Source organism: Balaenoptera physalus (assembly GCF_965194825.1).
Source record: "Balaenoptera physalus genome assembly, chromosome: 15".
Lineage (NCBI taxonomy): Eukaryota > Metazoa > Chordata > Mammalia > Artiodactyla > Balaenopteridae > Balaenoptera > Balaenoptera physalus.
The window spans coordinates 32,883,118-32,902,878 of NC_138894.1; the positions used below are offsets into that span (position 1 = coordinate 32,883,118).

Here is a 19,761-nt window from a genome sequence, read left to right on the forward strand (position 1 = left end):
TTTTGTATTGGACTTACAACAGTCCTATGAGATACAAAGAGAGCCAAGGATCAGTGACATGAAATGATCACCAGTAAGAATTACAACAGTCACCGCTTACCTCGTAGCATAGGGCACACTGTCCATGATCCTTAAGAAGAGTTAGTAGAAATGCCTTGCCCATCTTGCCCCTGAACCCCTTGAAAGGTACACGACTGCTGTGTTGGTGTTTAGGGGGAGCATCTCACTTACCCGGGACTGACTTCTCCCTTGATTCCTCTGTAGTGATGGAGACTTCCCCGCTGATGAAAAATTCCCTGGGATTGCAACCTCCAAGCCAGACCGCTTTCCTATGGAATGACAGAGAACTTCAGAGAACTTGTCAAGATGAAACACCAGTCAGTCTGCGGGAGAAAGGGAAGAAGAGAACGATGGAAATCGTTTCTGGGAAACTATTTTTACATTATGTTTTGTTTGTTCCTGGTAAATAAACTGAAATCTTCTTAACATTCAAACAAAATCTAAACCACTAAATTCAACAACACAGGAGTATAACTTTTGAAAAAAATTTCTTTGGCTGCGCAGCATGTGGGATCTTAGCTCCCCAACCAGGGATTGAACCCACGCCTGCTGCATTGGAAGCGCAGAGTCTTCACCACTGGACCACCAGGGAAGTCCCAGGAATAGAACTTTTAAAGGAGAAGGTATAAACCCCTGGGTTATATGAACTGGAGATTTTTAGTAAGAAGTCAATAGATCTTTTGTTAGGCACATTTTATGTTAGGCTGTCTCCCTGCACAGGACGCAGGCGCCTTGAAAATGGAAATCACATCCCTCTATAGTACGTCCCTCTTCTTTCTGCTTTGCAGTTTGCTGCTCCACTTGTTCAACCCCACCTAGTAATAACCTATACTTCCCTTGTTCCTGTTTTCCCATCTGGAAAACAGACAAAAGGCAACCAAACAACGCAAAGGTCTCAACAAATAAGGGATACCCAAAACCAGAGATGGCCAGAACTTCTGTATCCCTCATGAAACCTAGCCCGGTGTTCAATACTTAGGTATCATTATTACATGCGTGTTGACTGAAACAGTTGAAACGCAATTCTTCCACTTCCCAGTTTAGTTTTAGTCCTCATACAAAACCTGATCATCAAATTCCTTAATGCTAGGAATCACAGTGAAAAATAATTTCTCAACTGACTTCTGTCAGATGAGTGAGAACTAAGGTTAATTCAGTGTATCTGAAGCATAGAAAGTGAGGGCAAACGTGGCACAAGATGGGGCTAGAGAAGCAGAGAGGATTCTAGAGCACGCAGAGTCTTAAAGGCCACCAGTGTGTTTTCTATTCTCAAAACAATGTTTGTGAGCGATGTTTATGAGCAATGTTCCAACTTGCTTTGAAGGTTTCTTGTGTGAAGAATGGATTGGAGGGAAACAAGATATATGGACACTAGTTAGGACCTAATCGCAACAGACAGGCAAGTTCAGTATTAGGATGTTGAGGGAGAGCTGACAGATTCCAAAGAAATTCAGGAGATAAACTGAAGCGGGCTTAATGGGGTATGAGATGGAGGAAAGGAAGGTCTTAGGGAATTAAAGGGTTTACTGCACACATGAGCAGAGTCTCAAAATTAATCATTTGAACGTACAGAGGTGGATCTCCCAAATGACACCGGTTAGGAAGCAACGGTACGCCCTGTAGAATTCCTAGAGACAGCACAAATCAACTGTTTCGATGGAAAATTCGGCGGGACCCTTGATTTCCATGGGAATATAGAGAAAAGAGACACTGATCTGGCTTGCAGGTATTTAGGAAGTTGTTAGCCTGACATCACATACTAGTCTCATGTAAGTAGGCCGTCTGAAGTATGAAGCTTAGGGGAAAAACCTTGAAGAAAACTTAAAAGCTTAAGCCACACCTCTATACTACACCACCTTTCACAGTTTCTTCTCAGATAAGCAGCATCCCCATCAGTGAAGAAACTCACATCCCATAATAGGAACAACAGGCCTAAAAATTAAATGTGTGTCTTTAGAGGTCCCATCTATGCGATATCTTCCTGGTACCAGAAAAGTCCCCAGGAAGATCGATCTTTGCACCCCTGAAAGCTTACCACCAAGGAAAATGACTAGGTCCATAGATTTCCTCCCTCAAACCAGCCTACCTCACACATAAATCACTAGCAACTCAGCCCTTAACTCACATTATCACAGTCACAAGAGTGGTTAGGGAGAAAAGCACTAACCAGGGGAACTAACACAGAGGCAATCCAGGCCAAGCTGGGCTGGTGGCAGATATCTGCTCCTTACGCTCGGGTGCATAATGCGACTCACCACAATGCCTTTTTCACAGACCCTTTTTAAAGTTTCTCCACAAAATCCAACAGCTCAAGTTAGTTCATGACGCTTCAAGGTAAACAATCGTCAAGAGAAAAACATGCAATATGTCTTACAATGTTGGATTCCTTACAAATAGGACAAGGAAATAACCATGTAGACAAAACCAGAGCATTTGAAAACATCTGCGTTCTACAAACATACCAGTGAATGCTATAAATAAGGTAATATGACATAAAACAAAATGAAAACTAGATGTGAGACTGTTCTCTTCAGTGTACAGACTTCATGGCAGTTGCTGCACGATCTAGCTACTTATATCTACAACTCTCTGTTCTGTTAATACAAAATGAGGCCCAAGTGTGTCAACTTGTTTCCCACAGAAACCAAAAAACCTACATGCATCTCTTTTCTCCGGTGCCCTTTCACCTTACCTGCTCCCAGTTCTCCACCAATGTCCTCCTCTTTCTCTAATTATTCTCCTCTTCATTGTGCTTGGCCTTGCACCCAAGCATGCAAGACAGAGAGTCCTAGAGGTCCGAGATTCTAGAGGGGCTGTTTGCAAGGGGGAGGAGATTACGGTAACTGCCACACTGTATATACTTCTGTGCAAAGAAAGAGGGACAGTGTTCAGAATGTCTCTCACATATAAAAAGAGCTGGATGGCAGGATACCTGTGTGGCCCAAGGAACTAGAGCTAGCAAATCATGGGCAAAACAATTGCAACCAAAGGCTGGAAGAGGAAAGGTCTGCAACCAGCTCTGTCTCCTGGCTCTCTGGTATTTGCTGCCAATGGGCAGAGTCTATTTCGTGAAGCATCAAGCACTGAAAAGAAGACTCCTGCTGCTGGAAGTTGACAGGAAGGAACATCCAATGCAAGACCAAGGCTTGTCCTAGAAGCAATGCCCATAATGGAAGAAAAAAAAAAAAAAAAGAAAGCGGAAGAGAAATGTTAAGTCGCAAGTCCAACCTGGCCCCCAGCCTAGCCCAGCCCAAGGAAGGTAGGAGTCAAGGAGAAGAAACTAAAAGAGAAGAGCCTTGGACCACAACATTCTCCACAGGGTACACTCAACAAACTTCACCCTGCTCTTTAACCAAGTTACAACTGTAATAGTTCAAACTACATGGCTCTTTCCTTCCTAAGGATACTAGTTAAATAAGATCTATATAGCTCTAAGTATATGATACATAAAATAGAATACTCTGTAGAATATAAGTAACTGTTAGTTAATTATATTAATGAACGTCTGTAAGAAATGTTGCAATGATTTCCCTAATGGAAGAGCCTGGGGGAGGTAAATCTGTCTTCTAGGATTTCCTCCCCAGAGCTCAGAAATTGAGGGGTTGTTTTAGCTCTCCTACGCTCTCTTCACCCAAGCCCGCCCTCCTGTTGGGGATCGGACCTCCCTATTGGCTAGCTCATACCTTTCAACTGCCTGCTTTGTGACATCACTCTCCTACCAAACCTACTACCACTTGGTAGAGGTCTTGGGGTTTCCGTGGAGCCGTTTGGACCAGTAACCAGTGACCTTTGTACTGGACACGTGCGCCGTTCAGCTGCAGCCACTCAGACATCCTCTAGTGTTGTCTCCTCATCCCTTGTACCTGCAGTTGATGTCTCCTCTTCTCTGACCATGTCAGGTAAGAAAAGAAACTTTGGAAAGTTTTGCGTTCGATTTCTTTTGCCCCTAAATTGAGGAGGAGATTCAAAATAGCGTGGAATAATGAGGGAAAGTATTGAACTACAAGTCTGGAGACCTAATTTCAGTTTTGACTTTGACGTTTACTGTCTGTGTGACTTTGGACAAATCACTGACTGCCTCACAAAGCCTGCTGCTTTCCTTATCTGTTACGTTAGGATACCACATTGGGTTGATCACTCTGATCCCCTTCTTTTCCAATATTGAGCCTTAAAGGGTACCCATGTAGAAAATGAAATCAGAGACTTCTCAAAAGAGTGTTTCAACAGAAACATAGAAAAGCCAGGTGACACAGAAAACTAGCGATATATACCAAGATGTTTCATCTCCAATGGTCTCCCTCCACTAGTATTTCGACTAGTTGAAAAGAGAGAATAGGGAGAGAGGATGGAGAGTACTGGGCTATATAGGGAGGCACAGAGTCAAACGTAAGCAAGTTTAGGATTGTTTTCATTAGCACAGGCCAACAGGAACCAAGAGATGGGAAAAAAATATAAGAATGAAGAGGGAAAGCATAGAGGAGCTCTCAAGAAAGAGGCAGTTTGCCATGGAATGTTGATGGGAGCCAAAGATTTTAAATTAAAGCAGAAACAGCACAGAGGGAAATCTGCTCAGAGCAGGGCAAAACAAAGCTGATGGTAGCAAATCCTTACATTAACAGACTAAGAAGGAAAGTAAGGCCAGAACAGGGGATCACCAGGAAGGGCAGCCTATCAGAAAAGTCATACTCCGTTTTCTTTCTTTTATTGCCTCTCTGAATACAGCTGGCACTTGACAGTTTGGAATAGAAACATTTTAGAAGTATGTTTTAGAAATGATGCTTCCTAGAAACCAGAAACCAAAGTGGTTATCTAGGGGGCTGCTTTTCAGTGTTCTATTCTTTCTAATTTTTAAACTAGGTAGACATTTGACCAATTAAACATTTTAAATGATATCTTCTACATTGAATCAGAAGGACTATTTCCTTTGTGTGATATGTAGCTTCTAAGGCAAGGTTGCTTTTCAATTTTTACAGTTATTTCCTTCCTAACACAGAGAGCACATTGATCAACAGCCATCGTTCGCTTGTAGATCTTAGCTACCGGAGAAGAAAAAGAAAAAGTCAAGCCCCACATCTCTAATTCCCCATTTAGGGAATTCCCTGGCGGTCCAGCGCTTAGGACTCGGTGCTTTCACGGCCAGGGCCACGCGGCGCGGCAAAAGAAAAAAAGAAAACACAAACATCCACATTTATCTAAAACAATGTTGTGGAGTCCTTTGGATTTTCTTACATTTGAAAATCTTTTTTAATTGGATTCTAGGGATGATGGTTTTTTGAGGTCTTGGGATGTCATCTTCTTGGATGTGGAAGATGATTCTAAGTTCTAGGATAAATACAAAAACCTTCTTGATACTTTTTAAGCTTCCTTTCTGCTTATTATATGAGTTATATTCATGGAAAGATATATTTCTCCTAGGCTTAATACCTGTTACTTGCTGGGTAAAAATATGAATGAGCACAATAATGAAACTCTTTTACACTTACTATTTTGCTGTCTGCTTTGTACCGGTTTTCATTGAAATACTTGTCTATATATGTTGTGGCTACCTATACATTCACATTTGTTGCATTCTGTTGCTTGTTATGCATTTTTTACTGATTTATCGTCTCTGTCTGTATGCATTGGCTAGGAATTCATTCACCTCTATCACCTCCATCGTGTTTTTTGGTTAATAGTATTCACTAAAATAGAGTGGGCAAAATTCACTTTCATAATATTGCATGTATGGTACAGAATGTCATTTGTTAGTAAATTCATTAGGCTTTGATACTTGCCCACATACCCCAGTTTTCATTAATATCTATGGATTTCTTTTTCGTTACGTAACATGTTTTTCATGATTTTTCTTTGTCTTTCTAGAACTTATTGTATCTTCCTCCATATAAATCATATGCAATAGATCAGCTTATTCATCTATTAATTATTACTGCTATTATTATTGGTGGTGGTGTTATAACCACTTTATAGATGAGTAATCTGAAGTAATCAGATAACTTTTCTCTTTCCAAAAGCACTTAAGAAATCCACTTTCGGGTAATCATTTTGAGGTAGGATGAGAAACCAGGCTTGAAGAGGGCAAAAATGACTCTTTCAGTTCACCAGTTGGACTGAGCTATACGTCAACTCTAGGTAATAGCGTGGGAACTGCACAAGCAAAGGGAGACACTGAAGATGACAATGGTAATGGCCGTACTGTTTTCTAATGGACAAAAAAAATGCTTATATTATAAGTTCTATTTCTCCTGCTTTCTGGCACTATCATGCTCAGAGTGGAGTCCTGGCAAGGAAGTCAGGATACTTAGGTTCTGAAACCTGGTAATGACACTAACATAATGAGAGAACTTGAACAAGTCAACCCGACCTCTCTGAGCCTCAGTTTCCTTACTCGTGAAATGAGACTGAAAAAAGAGAAAGTTCTCTAAGGGCCTCCTAGTTCTAAAATGCTTCCAGTCTAGGAAATAGCATAGAAGTCAATACGAGTGCAGGCTGAAGGGAAAGACAGGGCAGGGAGAAGGTTGCTTCCAGCCTAGAGAACAATGTCTGAACCATACCACTTGGCTCTTCTGCCCATCTGTGCCCAAGATGGGAGCACAGGCAGTTAATACAGAAGAGTGGAAAACTGCTCAGTCCTTACAGCCATCATTAACTGTCTGATTTTGGGTTTCTCAGGAAGGGTCGATAGTAGAGGTGTCCTGAGAGCAAGAACCTTAAGATAATGCTGTTCCTCAAACGTAGTGAGAATTTCTCAACCTCCCTGAGTTTTTCATGACCCTCTTGTTCTTACAGAAAATTTCCAAAATCCATCTCTACTTGGAACTCTAAATTCTCTGCAGCATTCTCTCCCTGTGGTGAGCAATGCAACTTCCCTAACACGAAGTGTCTGCAACTTCTCCAGAGTCTCTGCCCCTGCCGTCAGTTCGGCATCGGCTACCGGTACCTCTTTCCAGACACTCATGGGTAGTGCCTACCTTTACCAACATTCCAGCACGACTATGTTATCTGGAGTTACTGACCACAGCCAGATCTCCACTTCAGCTCCTTCCTATCCAGGTGTTCTTGAGTGGGACATCACAGGAAGCACTGAAAAGAATTCCTCTTCACTCGGAGACTTTACTCTGGCACTCACTGACCGGCACCCAGCTGCTTCCTCCATGTTTATGGCAGCCCAGTATGATAAAACTTCAGACGCCAATAACATGGTCCCTCTATATCCATCACTTTCTGCCAGGCTTGCTCAGGGAGCACCATCTCAGATTCCAAATCAGGGGCATAGCCGCCTGTCACTTCCCTACCAGGAAGGAAGCCAGGTATATTACTATAACCAAGGCACACTGGGGTCTTCACTGTATGGAGAACTTGGCTCCTGCCTGCAATCCTATGGCTCCGCGTCATACACAGGAAGTAGGGCCTCTGCGCAACCAGAAATGGGAATGGGACTGAAGGAGATTCAGCCCACAAATATCCGACCACCAGCTTCCACCTCTGCAATCTGCCACCCTGTGTCTGCTCAACGCATCACAGAAACAAGTTTTCAAGGTGAGTATACAAACGGCAGAGAAAGTTGAAGAATGAGGTCGGCATTCACAAATGGGGTCAAATCGACAGCTGGGAAGGGGTGTAGAGACAGGTAGAATTTAGATCCTGAGCCTTTAGTAACCACTACCTTCGCTCAGTGCCCTCTGTTTTTAGACTCTATGTAAGAACACCTAGGGCTTCCCTGGTGGCGCCGTGGTTAAGAATCCGCCTGCCAATGCAATGCGGGGGACACGGGTTCGAGCCCTGGTCTGGGAAGATCCCACATGCCGTGGAGCAACTAAGCCCATGTGCCACAACGACTGAGCCTGCATTCTAGAGCCCGTGAGCCGCAACTACCGAAGCCCACGCGCCTAGAGCGCATGCTCCGCAACAAGAGAAGCCCGCACACCGCAACCAAGAGTAGACCCCGCTAGCCGCAACTAGAGAAAGCCCGTGCACAGCAATGAAGACCCTGTGCAGCCAAAAAAATAAATACGTAGAATAAATAAGTTCAAACAATCAATCAATAAATAAACGTCAATTAAAAAAACAAAAAAACAAAAAGAACACCTAATGCAGGTGGGAAGGTGGCAGGGACACTGTAAAGGTCATCTATGCTACATGTACAAGAACCCCGAGAGCACACCAATAGGTACCACATTTTTCACTGCTGTAGCCGAGCATTCCCCCTGTACTACCACACTGTAGCACTCCCTTCCCTCGTCTACTGCTACAGTCTCTTTGGAAGGTGTCTCAGAACTCTTGTTATGAGAGTGCCAGTTGAAGTGTCCTCACTTCCGTCATTTATACCAGGATTTAAGACCTTGTGGTCCGAGATCCTGTCCAGAGAGCAAGCAGGCTAAGACTCTGTCTTTGTTTCTGTATTTCATCAGAAAGGGCTCTACCCCCTCTCCTAGTTCATGGTGTGAAGTGTTCTTAGCCTCTCGGGAAAGTGGGGAGAATTGAAAGGACTCTATATGAGAATGCTAGGCTTTGTAAAACATTTCAGTTGTTTAAAAAGAAGACTCATTTTGTATTGGACTTACAACAGTCCTATGAGATACAAAGAGAGCCAAGGATCAGTGACATGAAATGATCACCAGTTAAGCATTACAACAGTCACCGCTTACCTCGTAGCATAGGGCACTGTCCATGATCCTTAAGAAGAGTTAGTAGAAATGCCTTGCCCATCTTGCCCCTGAACCCCTTGAAAGGTACACGACTGCTGTGTTGGTGTTTAGGGGGAGCATCTCATTTACCAGGGACTGACTTCTCCCTTGATCCCTTTGTAGTGATGGAGACTTCCCTGGTGATGAAAAATTCCCTGGGATTGCAACCTCCAAGCCAGACGTTTTGTGTGACACAAACTCAAGAACTCCCCAAGTCCTGCAGTAGCAGAAACAGTCACATACTTGAGAGTAACCCACCATCTGAACTTGGGGACATTTCAGTGACAGCTCCAGTCCAGAGTGCCAGGCGTCTCCTGGCCCTGCCTCCAGCTCCAAGCCAGGGACAAACAGAGAGTAAGAACGTGGAGGATATCAAAACCAAGCTGTCAAAGCCTCTGGAGGCCTACCAGATCCCAATAGAAAACCAAGATCCTCCACTACTCCCTTTGGGAATCCCTGATATTCCCCAGCCGCTGGCCTGCACCGATCCCCTCAGCCAAGAGGAGCAGCCTGGTTCTGAAAATGCTGATCTGGGAGAGAACAGCCTGAGTCGTCAGGACCTAGGGACACTTGAAAATGGGACTGAACCTAGCAGTGGTCTTGCAGACATTACTACACTGGCGGAGGATATTCACCTTCCCCAGCTCTTTAATTCTTGGAAAGATCTTGATCGATCCCAAGGTCCCAACGTGATCAAAGCTGAAGACACCAGAGCCATTAAGGTGAATCAGGTGCAGGAAAAGCCAAGTGTCGTAAAGGTTCCCTCTGATCAACCCAGGAAGAACAAACAGAAAGCCTCTGAGCCTATCAGTGGTGCTCCCAAGGCCAAAATCCAGCCAAAGGATCCAGAGTGCCTGTTAGGGGGAGAAGCGGTTATATGCACTGCTGCAGTCAGTGACAGGGCTCCTGCGAACACGGCCAAGCACTCTCAAGGCAAACCTCAGAAAGCTGCATCCGGAAAGATCAGCAAAACTGAGAGCCATGGGCAGGAAAAGACCAAAAGGACCAGAGGAAGAAACAAGGCTGAAGAGAACAAGCAGTCAGGGAACAAAGTCAAGGCAGAAGACAAGCCAGCAATCCCCAACACGAAGCGAAAGGAACACCAAACTGAGCTTCGCCAAGAGAGCTTTCAAAAGCCTCGAACCTCCCTTGGCGTGCGCATGCTGGAGTCTGTGAAGGTTCTTCATGCGCTGGGGAAGAAGAATGAGACGAAAACTGGGCTCTCTTCCTGTCGGCTCTTGGGAAATTCAAGCAACCCCAAAGACCCCCAGCCACCCCCAGCGATCCAGCCACGGCGGCATACCCCACGTGAGGGTAAGAGGCCTGAGAAAACGCAAGTCCAAGCCCAGAAAGCAGACAGCAGTGCTGAAACAGAGTGTCCATCTCCATCCCAGTGTGAGCGGCCTCCTCCTGGGAAGGTCAAGTTGATACCTCTGCCTTTTTCTGCCTGGGACAAGCCTCAAGCTCGACCCGCTCCTCGGAGGCCACAGTCTCTGGCCTCACATCGGCCTGCTGTGGCTTACCGTGCCCAGCCTGGTTCTACTGACTCAGCTCAACCTGCTGCAGTCAATTCATCCCAGCCAGCTCCTGCCTCTTTGCCAGGTCCCGCCAAACCAGCTCAGCCAACTGTGGCCAACCCAACCCAACCGGCTTGGACCAACCATACCCAGCCTCGTGTCCCTCAGCCTGCTGCTCCTAGGCCTGCACCCTACAAAACTTCATCTGGCGCTTCTCTCCAGCGCGAGCCTGTTCCCCCTGCTGTGACTAAGCGCCAGTCCCCACCCAAGCTCCAAACCCAACTTCTACTCCAAGACTTCAGCAAGCAACGAGTTCCATGGAGGGAACCCAACGTGCCTGAGCCAGTCATGTCAAAGCCCATCGAACAAGAGCAGAGGCCAGAGCGAGAGGCCATGAAGAGGCGGGCTCAACAACAACGGGAGAATGCTGCCAGATACACCTCTTCGGGGAAGCTGCAATTTTTCACCCAGAGGGACAAAGAAATGGAAATTGCTGACTACTACGGATACGTCAGGTGACAGCTGCTAGGATTCTTGCTGCCACCTTGGCTACCAGCGGTTCTTCCATACATAGGTAAGATAGGTATAGAACCGAATAAGTAAATGGAATAGAATTAATAGATGAGTAATAAACCTTTCGAATTTTGAGATGCTGCTAACTGGGGCGTGAGAAAGGAAGGCCTGAAAGTTGGATGGGAGAATGAAGGAAAGGGGTAAAAACTGAGGAAAGAGGAAGGAACTTGGCCCAGGGCTAGGAAGGCCAAAAGAGACGTATGGATTTAGGAAAGGAAGCAGGAGTGAGGATGAAATGGCAGAAGTAAAAAGCAGGGTCAGGGGTCTGGGTTGAAAGAACACAATTGGAGTAGAGTTGAAGGTGACAGGAGATGAGTCTAGGTTTACTAGGAGAAATAGAAACAAAGTCTCTCGGGGAGGTTGGCCTTAAGTCTCACAACCACCAGATAGGTATTTCAGAAAACAAGAGGTTCACGACACATCTCTGAAAGGTTTGAGTTGCCTTATTCAGGTGTGATTATAGTGGGGGAATAGGCAAATCTACCAGAGAAGTGGCTAGGGCTCAGAGTCCTCCTAGGGGCAGCTGACGACAGGGCCAGAGCCAAGGGAACTGCTGTATCAGGAGGCCCACGAACAAATCAGGGGCATAGCCGCCTGTCACTTCCCTACCAGGAAGGAAGCCAGGTATATTACTATAACCAAGGCACACTGGGGTCTTCACTGTATGGAGAACTTGGCTCCTGCCCGCAATCCTATGGCTCCGCGTCATACACAGGAAGTAGGGCCTCTGCGCAACCAGAAATGGGAATGGGACTGAAGGAGATTCAGCCCACAAATATCCGACCACCAGCTTCCACCTCTGCAATCTGCCACCCTGTGTCTGCTCAACGCATCACAGAAACAAGTTTTCAAGGTGAGTATACAAACGGCAGAGAAAGTTGAAGAATGAGGTCGGCATTCACAAACGGGGTCAAATCGACAGCTGGGAAGGGGTGTAGAGACAGGTAGAATTTAGATCCTGAGCCTTTAATAACCACTACCTTCTCTCAGTGCTCTCTGTTTTTAGACTCTATATAAGAACAGCTAGGGCTTCCCTGGTGGCGCCTGCCAATGCAGGGGACACGGCTTCCAGCCCCGGTCTGCGAAGATCCCACATGCCGTGCAGCAACTAAGCGCATGTGCCACAACGACTGAGCCTGCATTCCAGAGCCCGTGAGCCGCAACTACCGAAGCCCACGCGCCTACAGCCCATGCTCCGCAACAAGAGAGGCCACCGCGATGAGAAGCCCGCACACCGCAACCAAGAGTAGACCCCGCTAGCCGCAACTAGAGAAAGCCCGTGCACACCAATGAGGACCCAGTGCAGCCAAAAAAATAAATACGTAGAATAAATAAGTTCAATCAATCAATCAATCAATAAACGTAAATTAAAAAAAAAAAAAAAACAAAAAAACAGAACACCTAATGCAGGTGGGAAGGTGGGAGGGACACTGTAAAGGTCATCTATGCTACATGTACAAGAACCCCAAGAGCACACCAATAGGTACCACATTTTTCACTGCTGTAGCCGAGCATTCCCCCTGTACTACCACACTGTAGCACTCCCTTCCCTCGTCTACTGCTACAGTCTCTTTGGAAGGTGTTTCAGAACTCTTGTTATGAGAGTGCCAGTTGAACTGTCCTCACTTCCGTCATTTATACCAGGATTTAAGACCTTGTGGTCCGAGATCCTGTCCAGAGAGCAAGCAGGCTAAGACTCTGTCTTTGTTTCTATATTTCATCAGAAAGGGCTCTACCCCCTCTCCTAGTTCATGGTGTGAAGTGTTCTTAGCCTCTCGGGAAAGTGGGGAGAATTCAAAGGACTCTCTATGAGAATGCTAGGCTTTGTAAAACATTTCAGTTTTTTAAAAAGAAGACTCATTTTGTATTGGACTTACAACAGTCCTATGAGATACAAAGAGAGCCAAGGATCAGTGACATGAAATGATCACCAGTAAGAATTACAACAGTCACCGCTTACCTCGTAGCATAGGGCACTGTCCATGATCCTTAAGAAGAGTTAGTAGAAATGCCTTGCCCATCTTGCCCCTGAACCCCTTGAAAGGTACACGACTGCTGTGTTGGTGTTTAGGGGGAGCATCTCACTTACCCGGGACTGACTTCAACCTTGATTCCTCTGTAGTGATGGAGACTTCCCCGCTGATGAAAAATTCCCTGGGATTGCAACCTCCAAGCCAGACCGCTTTCCTATGGAATGACAGAGAACTTCAGAGAACTTGTCAAGATGAAACACCAGTCAGTCTGCGGGAGAAAGGGAAGAAGAGAACGATGGAAATCGTTTCTGGGAAACTATTTTTACATTATGTTTTGTTTGTTCCTGGTAAATAAACTGAAATCTTAACATTCAAACAAAATCTAAACCACTAAATTCAACAACACAGGAGTATAACTTTTGAAAAAAATTTCTTTGGCTGCGCAGCATGTGGGATCTTAGCTCCCCAACCAGGGATTGAACCCACGCCTGCTGCATTGGAAGCGCAGAGTCTTCACCACTGGACCACCAGGGAAGTCCCAGGAATAGAACTTTTAAAGGAGAAGGTATAAACCCCTGGGTTATATGAACTGGAGATTTTTAGTAAGAAGTCAATAGATCTTTTGTTAGGCACATTTTATGTTAGGCTGTCTCCCTGCACAGGACGCAGGCGCCTTGAAAATGGAAATCACATCCCTCTATAGTACGTCCCTCTTCTTTCTGCTTTGCAGTTTGCTGCTCCACTTGTTCAACCCCACCTAGTAATAACCTATACTTCCCTTGTTCCTGTTTTCCCATCTGGAAAACAGACAAAAGGCAACCAAACAACGCAAAGGTCTCAACAAATAAGGGATACCCAAAACCAGAGATGGCCAGAACTTCTGTATCCCTCATGAAACCTAGCCCGGTGTTCAATACTTAGGTATCATTATTACATGCGTGTTGACTGAAACAGTTGAAACGCAATTCTTCCACTTCCCAGTTTAGTTTTAGTCCTCATACAAAACCTGATCATCAAATTCCTTAATGCTAGGAATCACAGTGAAAAATAATTTCTCAACTGACTTCTGTCAGATGAGTGAGAACTAAGGTTAATTCAGTGTATCTGAAGCATAGAAAGTGAGGGCAAACGTGGCACAAGATGGGGCTAGAGAAGCAGAGAGGATTCTAGAGCACGCAGAGTCTTAAAGGCCACCAGTGTGTTTTCTATTCTCAAAACAATGTTTGTGAGCGATGTTTATGAGCAATGTTCCAACTTGCTTTGAAGCTTTCTTGTGTGAAGAATGGATTGGAGGGAAACAAGATATATGGACACTAGTTAGGACCTAATCGCAACAGACAGGCAAGTTCAGTATTAGGATGTTGAGGGAGAGCTGACAGATTCCAAAGAAATTCAGGAGATAAACTGAAGCGGGCTTAATGGGGTATGAGATGGAGGAAAGGAAGGTCTTAGGGAATTAAAGGGTTTACTGCACACATGAGCAGAGTCTCAAAATTAATCATTTGAACGTACAGAGGTGGATCTCCCAAATGACACCGGTTAGGAAGCAACAGTACGCCCTGTAGAATTCCTAGAGACAGCACAAATCAACTGTTTCGATGGAAAATTCGGCGGGACCCTTGATTTCCATGGGAATATAGAGAAAAGAGACACTGATCTGGCTTGCAGGTATTTAGGAAGTTGTTAGCCTGACATCACATACTAGTCTCATGTAAGTAGGCCGTCTGAAGTATGAAGCTTAGGGGAAAAACCTTGAAGAAAACTTAAAAGCTTAAGCCACACCTCTATACTACACCACCTTTCACAGTTTCTTCTCAGATAAGCAGCATCCCCATCAGTGAAGAAACTCACATCCCATAATAGGAACAACAGGCCTAAAAATTAAATGTGTGTCTTTGGAGGTCCCATCTATGCGATATCTTCCTGGTACCAGAAAAGTCCCCAGGAAGATCGATCTTTGCACCCCTGAAAGCTTACCACCAAGGAAAATGACTAGGTCCATAGATTTCCTCCCTCAAACCAGCCTACCTCACACATAAATCACTAGCAACTCAGCCCTTAACTCACATTATCACAGTCACAAGAGTGGTTAGGGAGAAAAGCACTAACCAGGGGAACTAACACAGAGGCAATCCAGGCCAAGCTGGGCTGGTGGCAGATATCTGCTCCTTACGCTCGGGTGCATAATGCGACTCACCACAATGCCTTTTTCACAGACCCTTTTTAAAGTTTCTCCACAAAATCCAACAGCTCAAGTTAGTTCATGACGCTTCAAGGTAAACAATCGTCAAGAGAAAAACATGCAATATGTCTTACAATGTTGGATTCCTTACAAATAGGACAAGGAAATAACCATGTAGACAAAACCAGAGCATTTGAAAACATCTGCGTTCTACAAACATACCAGTGAATGCTATAAATAAGGTAATATGACATAAAACAAAATGAAAACTAGATGTGAGACTGTTCTCTTCAGTGTACAGACTTCATGGCAGTTGCTGCACGATCTAGCTACTTATATCTACAACTCTCTGTTCTGTTAATACAAAATGAGGCCCAAGTGTGTCAACTTGTTTCCCACAGAAACCAAAAAACCTACATGCATCTCTTTTCTCCGGTGCCCTTTCACCTTACCTGCTCCCAGTTCTCCACCAATGTCCTCCTCTTTCTCTAATTATTCTCCTCTTCATTGTGCTTGGCCTTGCACCCAAGCATGCAAGACAGAGAGTCCTAGAGGTCCGAGATTCTAGAGGGGCTGTTTGCAAGGGGGAGGAGATTACGGTAACTGCCACACTGTATATACTTCTGTGCAAAGAAAGAGGGACAGTGTTCAGAATGTCTCTCACATATAAAAAGAGCTGGATGGCAGGATACCTGTGTGGCCCAAGGAACTAGAGCTAGCAAATCATGGGCAAAACAATTGCAACCAAAGGCTGGAAGAGGAAAGGTCTGCAACCAGCTCTGTCTCCTGGCTCTCTGGTATTTGCTGCCAATGGGCAGAGTCTATTTCGTGAAGCATCAAGCACTGAAAAGAAGACTCCTGCTGCTGGAAGTTGACAGGAAGGAACATCCAATGCAAGACCAAGGCTTGTCCTAGAAGCAATGCCCATAATGGAAGAAAAAAAAAAAAAAAGAAAGCGGAAGAGAAATGTTAAGTCGCAAGTCCAACCTGGCCCCCAGCCTAGCCCAGCCCAAGGAAGGTAGGAGTCAAGGAGAAGAAACTAAAAGAGAAGAGCCTTGGACCACAACATTCTCCACAGGGTACACTCAACAAACTTCACCCTGCTCTTTAACCAAGTTACAACTGTAATAGTTCAAACTACATGGCTCTTTCCTTCCTAAGGATACTAGTTAAATAAGATCTATATAGCTCTAAGTATATGATACATAAAATAGAATACTCTGTAGAATATAAGTAACTGTTAGTTAATTATATTAATGAACGTCTGTAAGAAATGTTGCAATGATTTCCCTAATGGAAGAGCCTGGGGGAGGTAAATCTGTCTTCTAGGATTTCCTCCCCAGAGCTCAGAAATTGAGGGGTTGTTTTAGCTCTCCTACGCTCTCTTCACCCAAGCCCGCCCTCCTGTTGGGGATCGGACCTCCCTATTGGCTAGCTCATACCTTTCAACTGCCTGCTTTGTGACATCACTCTCCTACCAAACCTACTACCACTTGGTAGAGGTCTTGGGGTTTCCGTGGAGCCGTTTGGACCAGTAACCAGTGACCTTTGTACTGGACACGTGCGCCGTTCAGCTGCAGCCACTCAGACATCCTCTAGTGTTGTCTCCTCATCCCTTGTACCTGCAGTTGATGTCTCCTCTTCTCTGACCATGTCAGGTAAGAAAAGAAACTTTGGAAAGTTTTGCGTTCGATTTCTTTTGCCCCTAAATTGAGGAGGAGATTCAAAATAGCGTGGAATAATGAGGGAAAGTATTGAACTACAAGTCTGGAGACCTAATTTCAGTTTTGACTTTGACGTTTACTGTCTGTGTGACTTTGGACAAATCACTGACTGCCTCACAAAGCCTGCTGCTTTCCTTATCTGTTACGTTAGGATACCACATTGGGTTGATCACTCTGATCCCCTTCTTTTCCAATATTGAGCCTTAAAGGGTACCCATGTAGAAAATGAAATCAGAGACTTCTCAAAAGAGTGTTTCAACAGAAACATAGAAAAGCCAGGTGACACAGAAAACTAGCGATATATACCAAGATGTTTCATCTCCAATGGTCTCCCTCCACTAGTATTTCGACTAGTTGAAAAGAGAGAATAGGGAGAGAGGATGGAGAGTACTGGGCTATATAGGGAGGCACAGAGTCAAACGTAAGCAAGTTTAGGATTGTTTTCATTAGCACAGGCCAACAGGAACCAAGAGATGGGAAAAAAATATAAGAATGAAGAGGGAAAGCATAGAGGAGCTCTCAAGAAAGAGGCAGTTTGCCATGGAATGTTGATGGGAGCCAAAGATTTTAAATTAAAGCAGAAACAGCACAGAGGGAAATCTGCTCAGAGCAGGGCAAAACAAAGCTGATGGTAGCAAATCCTTACATTAACAGACTAAGAAGGAAAGTAAGGCCAGAACAGGGGATCACCAGGAAGGGCAGCCTATCAGAAAAGTCATACTCCGTTTTCTTTCTTTTATTGCCTCTCTGAATACAGCTGGCACTTGACAGTTTGGAATAGAAACATTTTAGAAGTATGTTTTAGAAATGATGCTTCCTAGAAACCAGAAACCAAAGTGGTTATCTAGGGGGCTGCTTTTCAGTGTTCTATTCTTTCTAATTTTTAAACTAGGTAGACATTTGACCAATTAAACATTTTAAATGATATCTTCTACATTGAATCAGAAGGACTATTTCCTTTGTGTGATATGTAGCTTCTAAGGCAAGGTTGCTTTTCATTTTTACAGTTATTTCCTTCCTAACACAGAGAGCACATTGATCAATAGCCATCGTTCGCTTGTAGATCTTAGCTACCGGAGAAGAAAAAGAAAAAGTCAAGCCCCACATCTCTAATTCCCCATTTAGGGAATTCCCTGGCAGTCCAGCGCTTTAGGACTCGGTGCTTTCACGGCCAGGGCCACGCGGCGCGGCAAAAGAAAAAAAGAAAACACAAACATCCACATTTATCTAAAACAATGTTGTGGAGTCCTTTGGATTTTCTTACATTTGAAAATCTTTTTTAATTGGATTCTAGGGATGATGGTTTTTTGAGGTCTTGGGATGTCATCTTCTTGGATGTGGAAGATGATTCTAAGTTCTAGGATAAATACAAAAACCTTCTTGATACTTTTTAAGCTTCCTTTCTGCTTATTATATGAGTTATATTCATGGAAAGATATATTTCTCCTAGGCTTAATACCTGTTACTTGCTGGGTAAAAATATGAATGAGCACAATAATGAAACTCTTTTACACTTACTATTTTGCTGTCTGCTTTGTACCGGTTTTCATTGAAATACTTGTCTACATATGTTGTGGCTACCTATACATTCACATTTGTTGCATTCTGTTGCTTGTTGTGCATTTTTTACTGATTTATCGTCTCTGTCTGTATGCATTGGCTAGGAATTCATTCACCTCTATCACCTCCATCGTGTTTTTTGGTTAATAGTATTCACTAAAATAGAGTGGGCAAAATTCACTTTCATAATATTGCATGTATGGTACAGAATGTCATTTGTTAGTAAATTCATTAGGCTTTGATACTTGCCCACATACCCCAGTTTTCATTAATATCTATGGATTTCTTTTTCGTTACGTAACATGTTTTTCATGATTTTTCTTTGTCTTTCTAGAACTTATTGTATCTTCCTCCATATAAATCATACGCAATAGATCAGCTTATTCATCTATTAATTATTACTGCTATTATTATTGGTGGTGGTGTTATAACCACTTTATAGATGAGTAATCTGAAGTAATCAGATAACTTTTCTCTTTCCAAAAGCACTTAAGAAATCCACTTTCGGGTAATCATTTTGAGGTAGGATGAGAAACCAGGCTTGAAGAGGGCAAAAATGACTCTTTCAGTTCACCAGTTGGACTGAGCTATACGTCAACTCTAGGTAATAGCGTGGGAACTGCACAAGCAAAGGGAGACAATGAAGATGACAATGGTAATGGCCGTACTGTTTTCTAATGGACAAAAAAAATGCTTATATTATAAGTTCTATTTCTCCTGCTTTCTGGCACTATCATGCTCAGAGTGGAGTCCTGGCAAGGAAGTCAGGATACTTAGGTTCTGAAACCTGGTAATGACACTAACATAATGAGAGAACTTGAACAAGTCAACCCGACCTCTCTGAGCCTCAGTTTCCTTACTCGTGAAATGAGACTGAAAAAAGAGAAAGTTCTCTAAGGGCCTCCTAGTTCTAAAATGCTTCCAGTCTAGGAAATAGCATAGAAGTCAGTACGAGTGCAGGCTGAAGGGAAAGACAGGGCAGGGAGAAGGTTGCTTCCAGCCTAGAGAACAATGTCTGAACCATACCACTTGGCTCTTCTGCCCATCTGTGCCCAAGATGGGAGCACAGGCAGTTAATACAGAAGAGTGGAAAACTGCTCAGTCCTTACAGCCATCATTAACTGTCTGATTTTGGGTTTCTCAGGAAGGGTCGATAGTAGAGGTGTCCTGAGAGCAAGAACCTTAAGATAATGCTGTTCCTCAAACGTAGTGAGAATTTCTCAACCTCCCTGAGTTTTTCATGACCCTCTTGTTCTTACAGAAAATTTCCAAAATCCATCTCTACTTGGAACTCTAAATTCTCTGCAGCATTGTCTTCCTGTGGTGAGCAATGCAACTTCCCTAACACGAAGTGTCTGCAACTTCTCCAGAGTCTCTGCCCCTGCCGTCAGTTCGGCATCGGCTACCGGTACCTCTTTCCAGACACTCATGGGTAGTGCCTACCTTTACCAACATTCCAGCACGACTATGTTATCTGGAGTTACTGAC

At 44.2% G+C, this 19,761-nt stretch overlaps 1 protein-coding gene and 1 long non-coding RNA gene across 9 annotated transcripts in view; one reads left to right on the forward strand and one right to left on the reverse strand.

The window, feature by feature from the left end:
• The window catches only part of LOC309643390, a 2,123,356-nt gene that overhangs the window by 201,432 nt on the left and 1,902,163 nt on the right, over positions 1-19,761 (reverse strand). The gene's annotated exons all lie outside the window — the stretch shown is intronic.
• Positions 3,872-19,761, forward strand: part of LOC309643460 (uncharacterized protein) — a gene marked incomplete at both ends in the record, with an annotated part of 100,235 nt that continues 84,345 nt past the window's right edge. The window contains 3 exons of the mRNA XM_082426203.1: positions 3,872-3,959; positions 6,847-7,596; positions 8,868-10,776. Of these exons, the coding sequence (XP_082282329.1) occupies positions 3,872-3,959; positions 6,847-7,596; positions 8,868-10,776 (2,747 nt within the window). The remainder of the gene's footprint in view (positions 3,960-6,846; positions 7,597-8,867; positions 10,777-19,761) is intronic.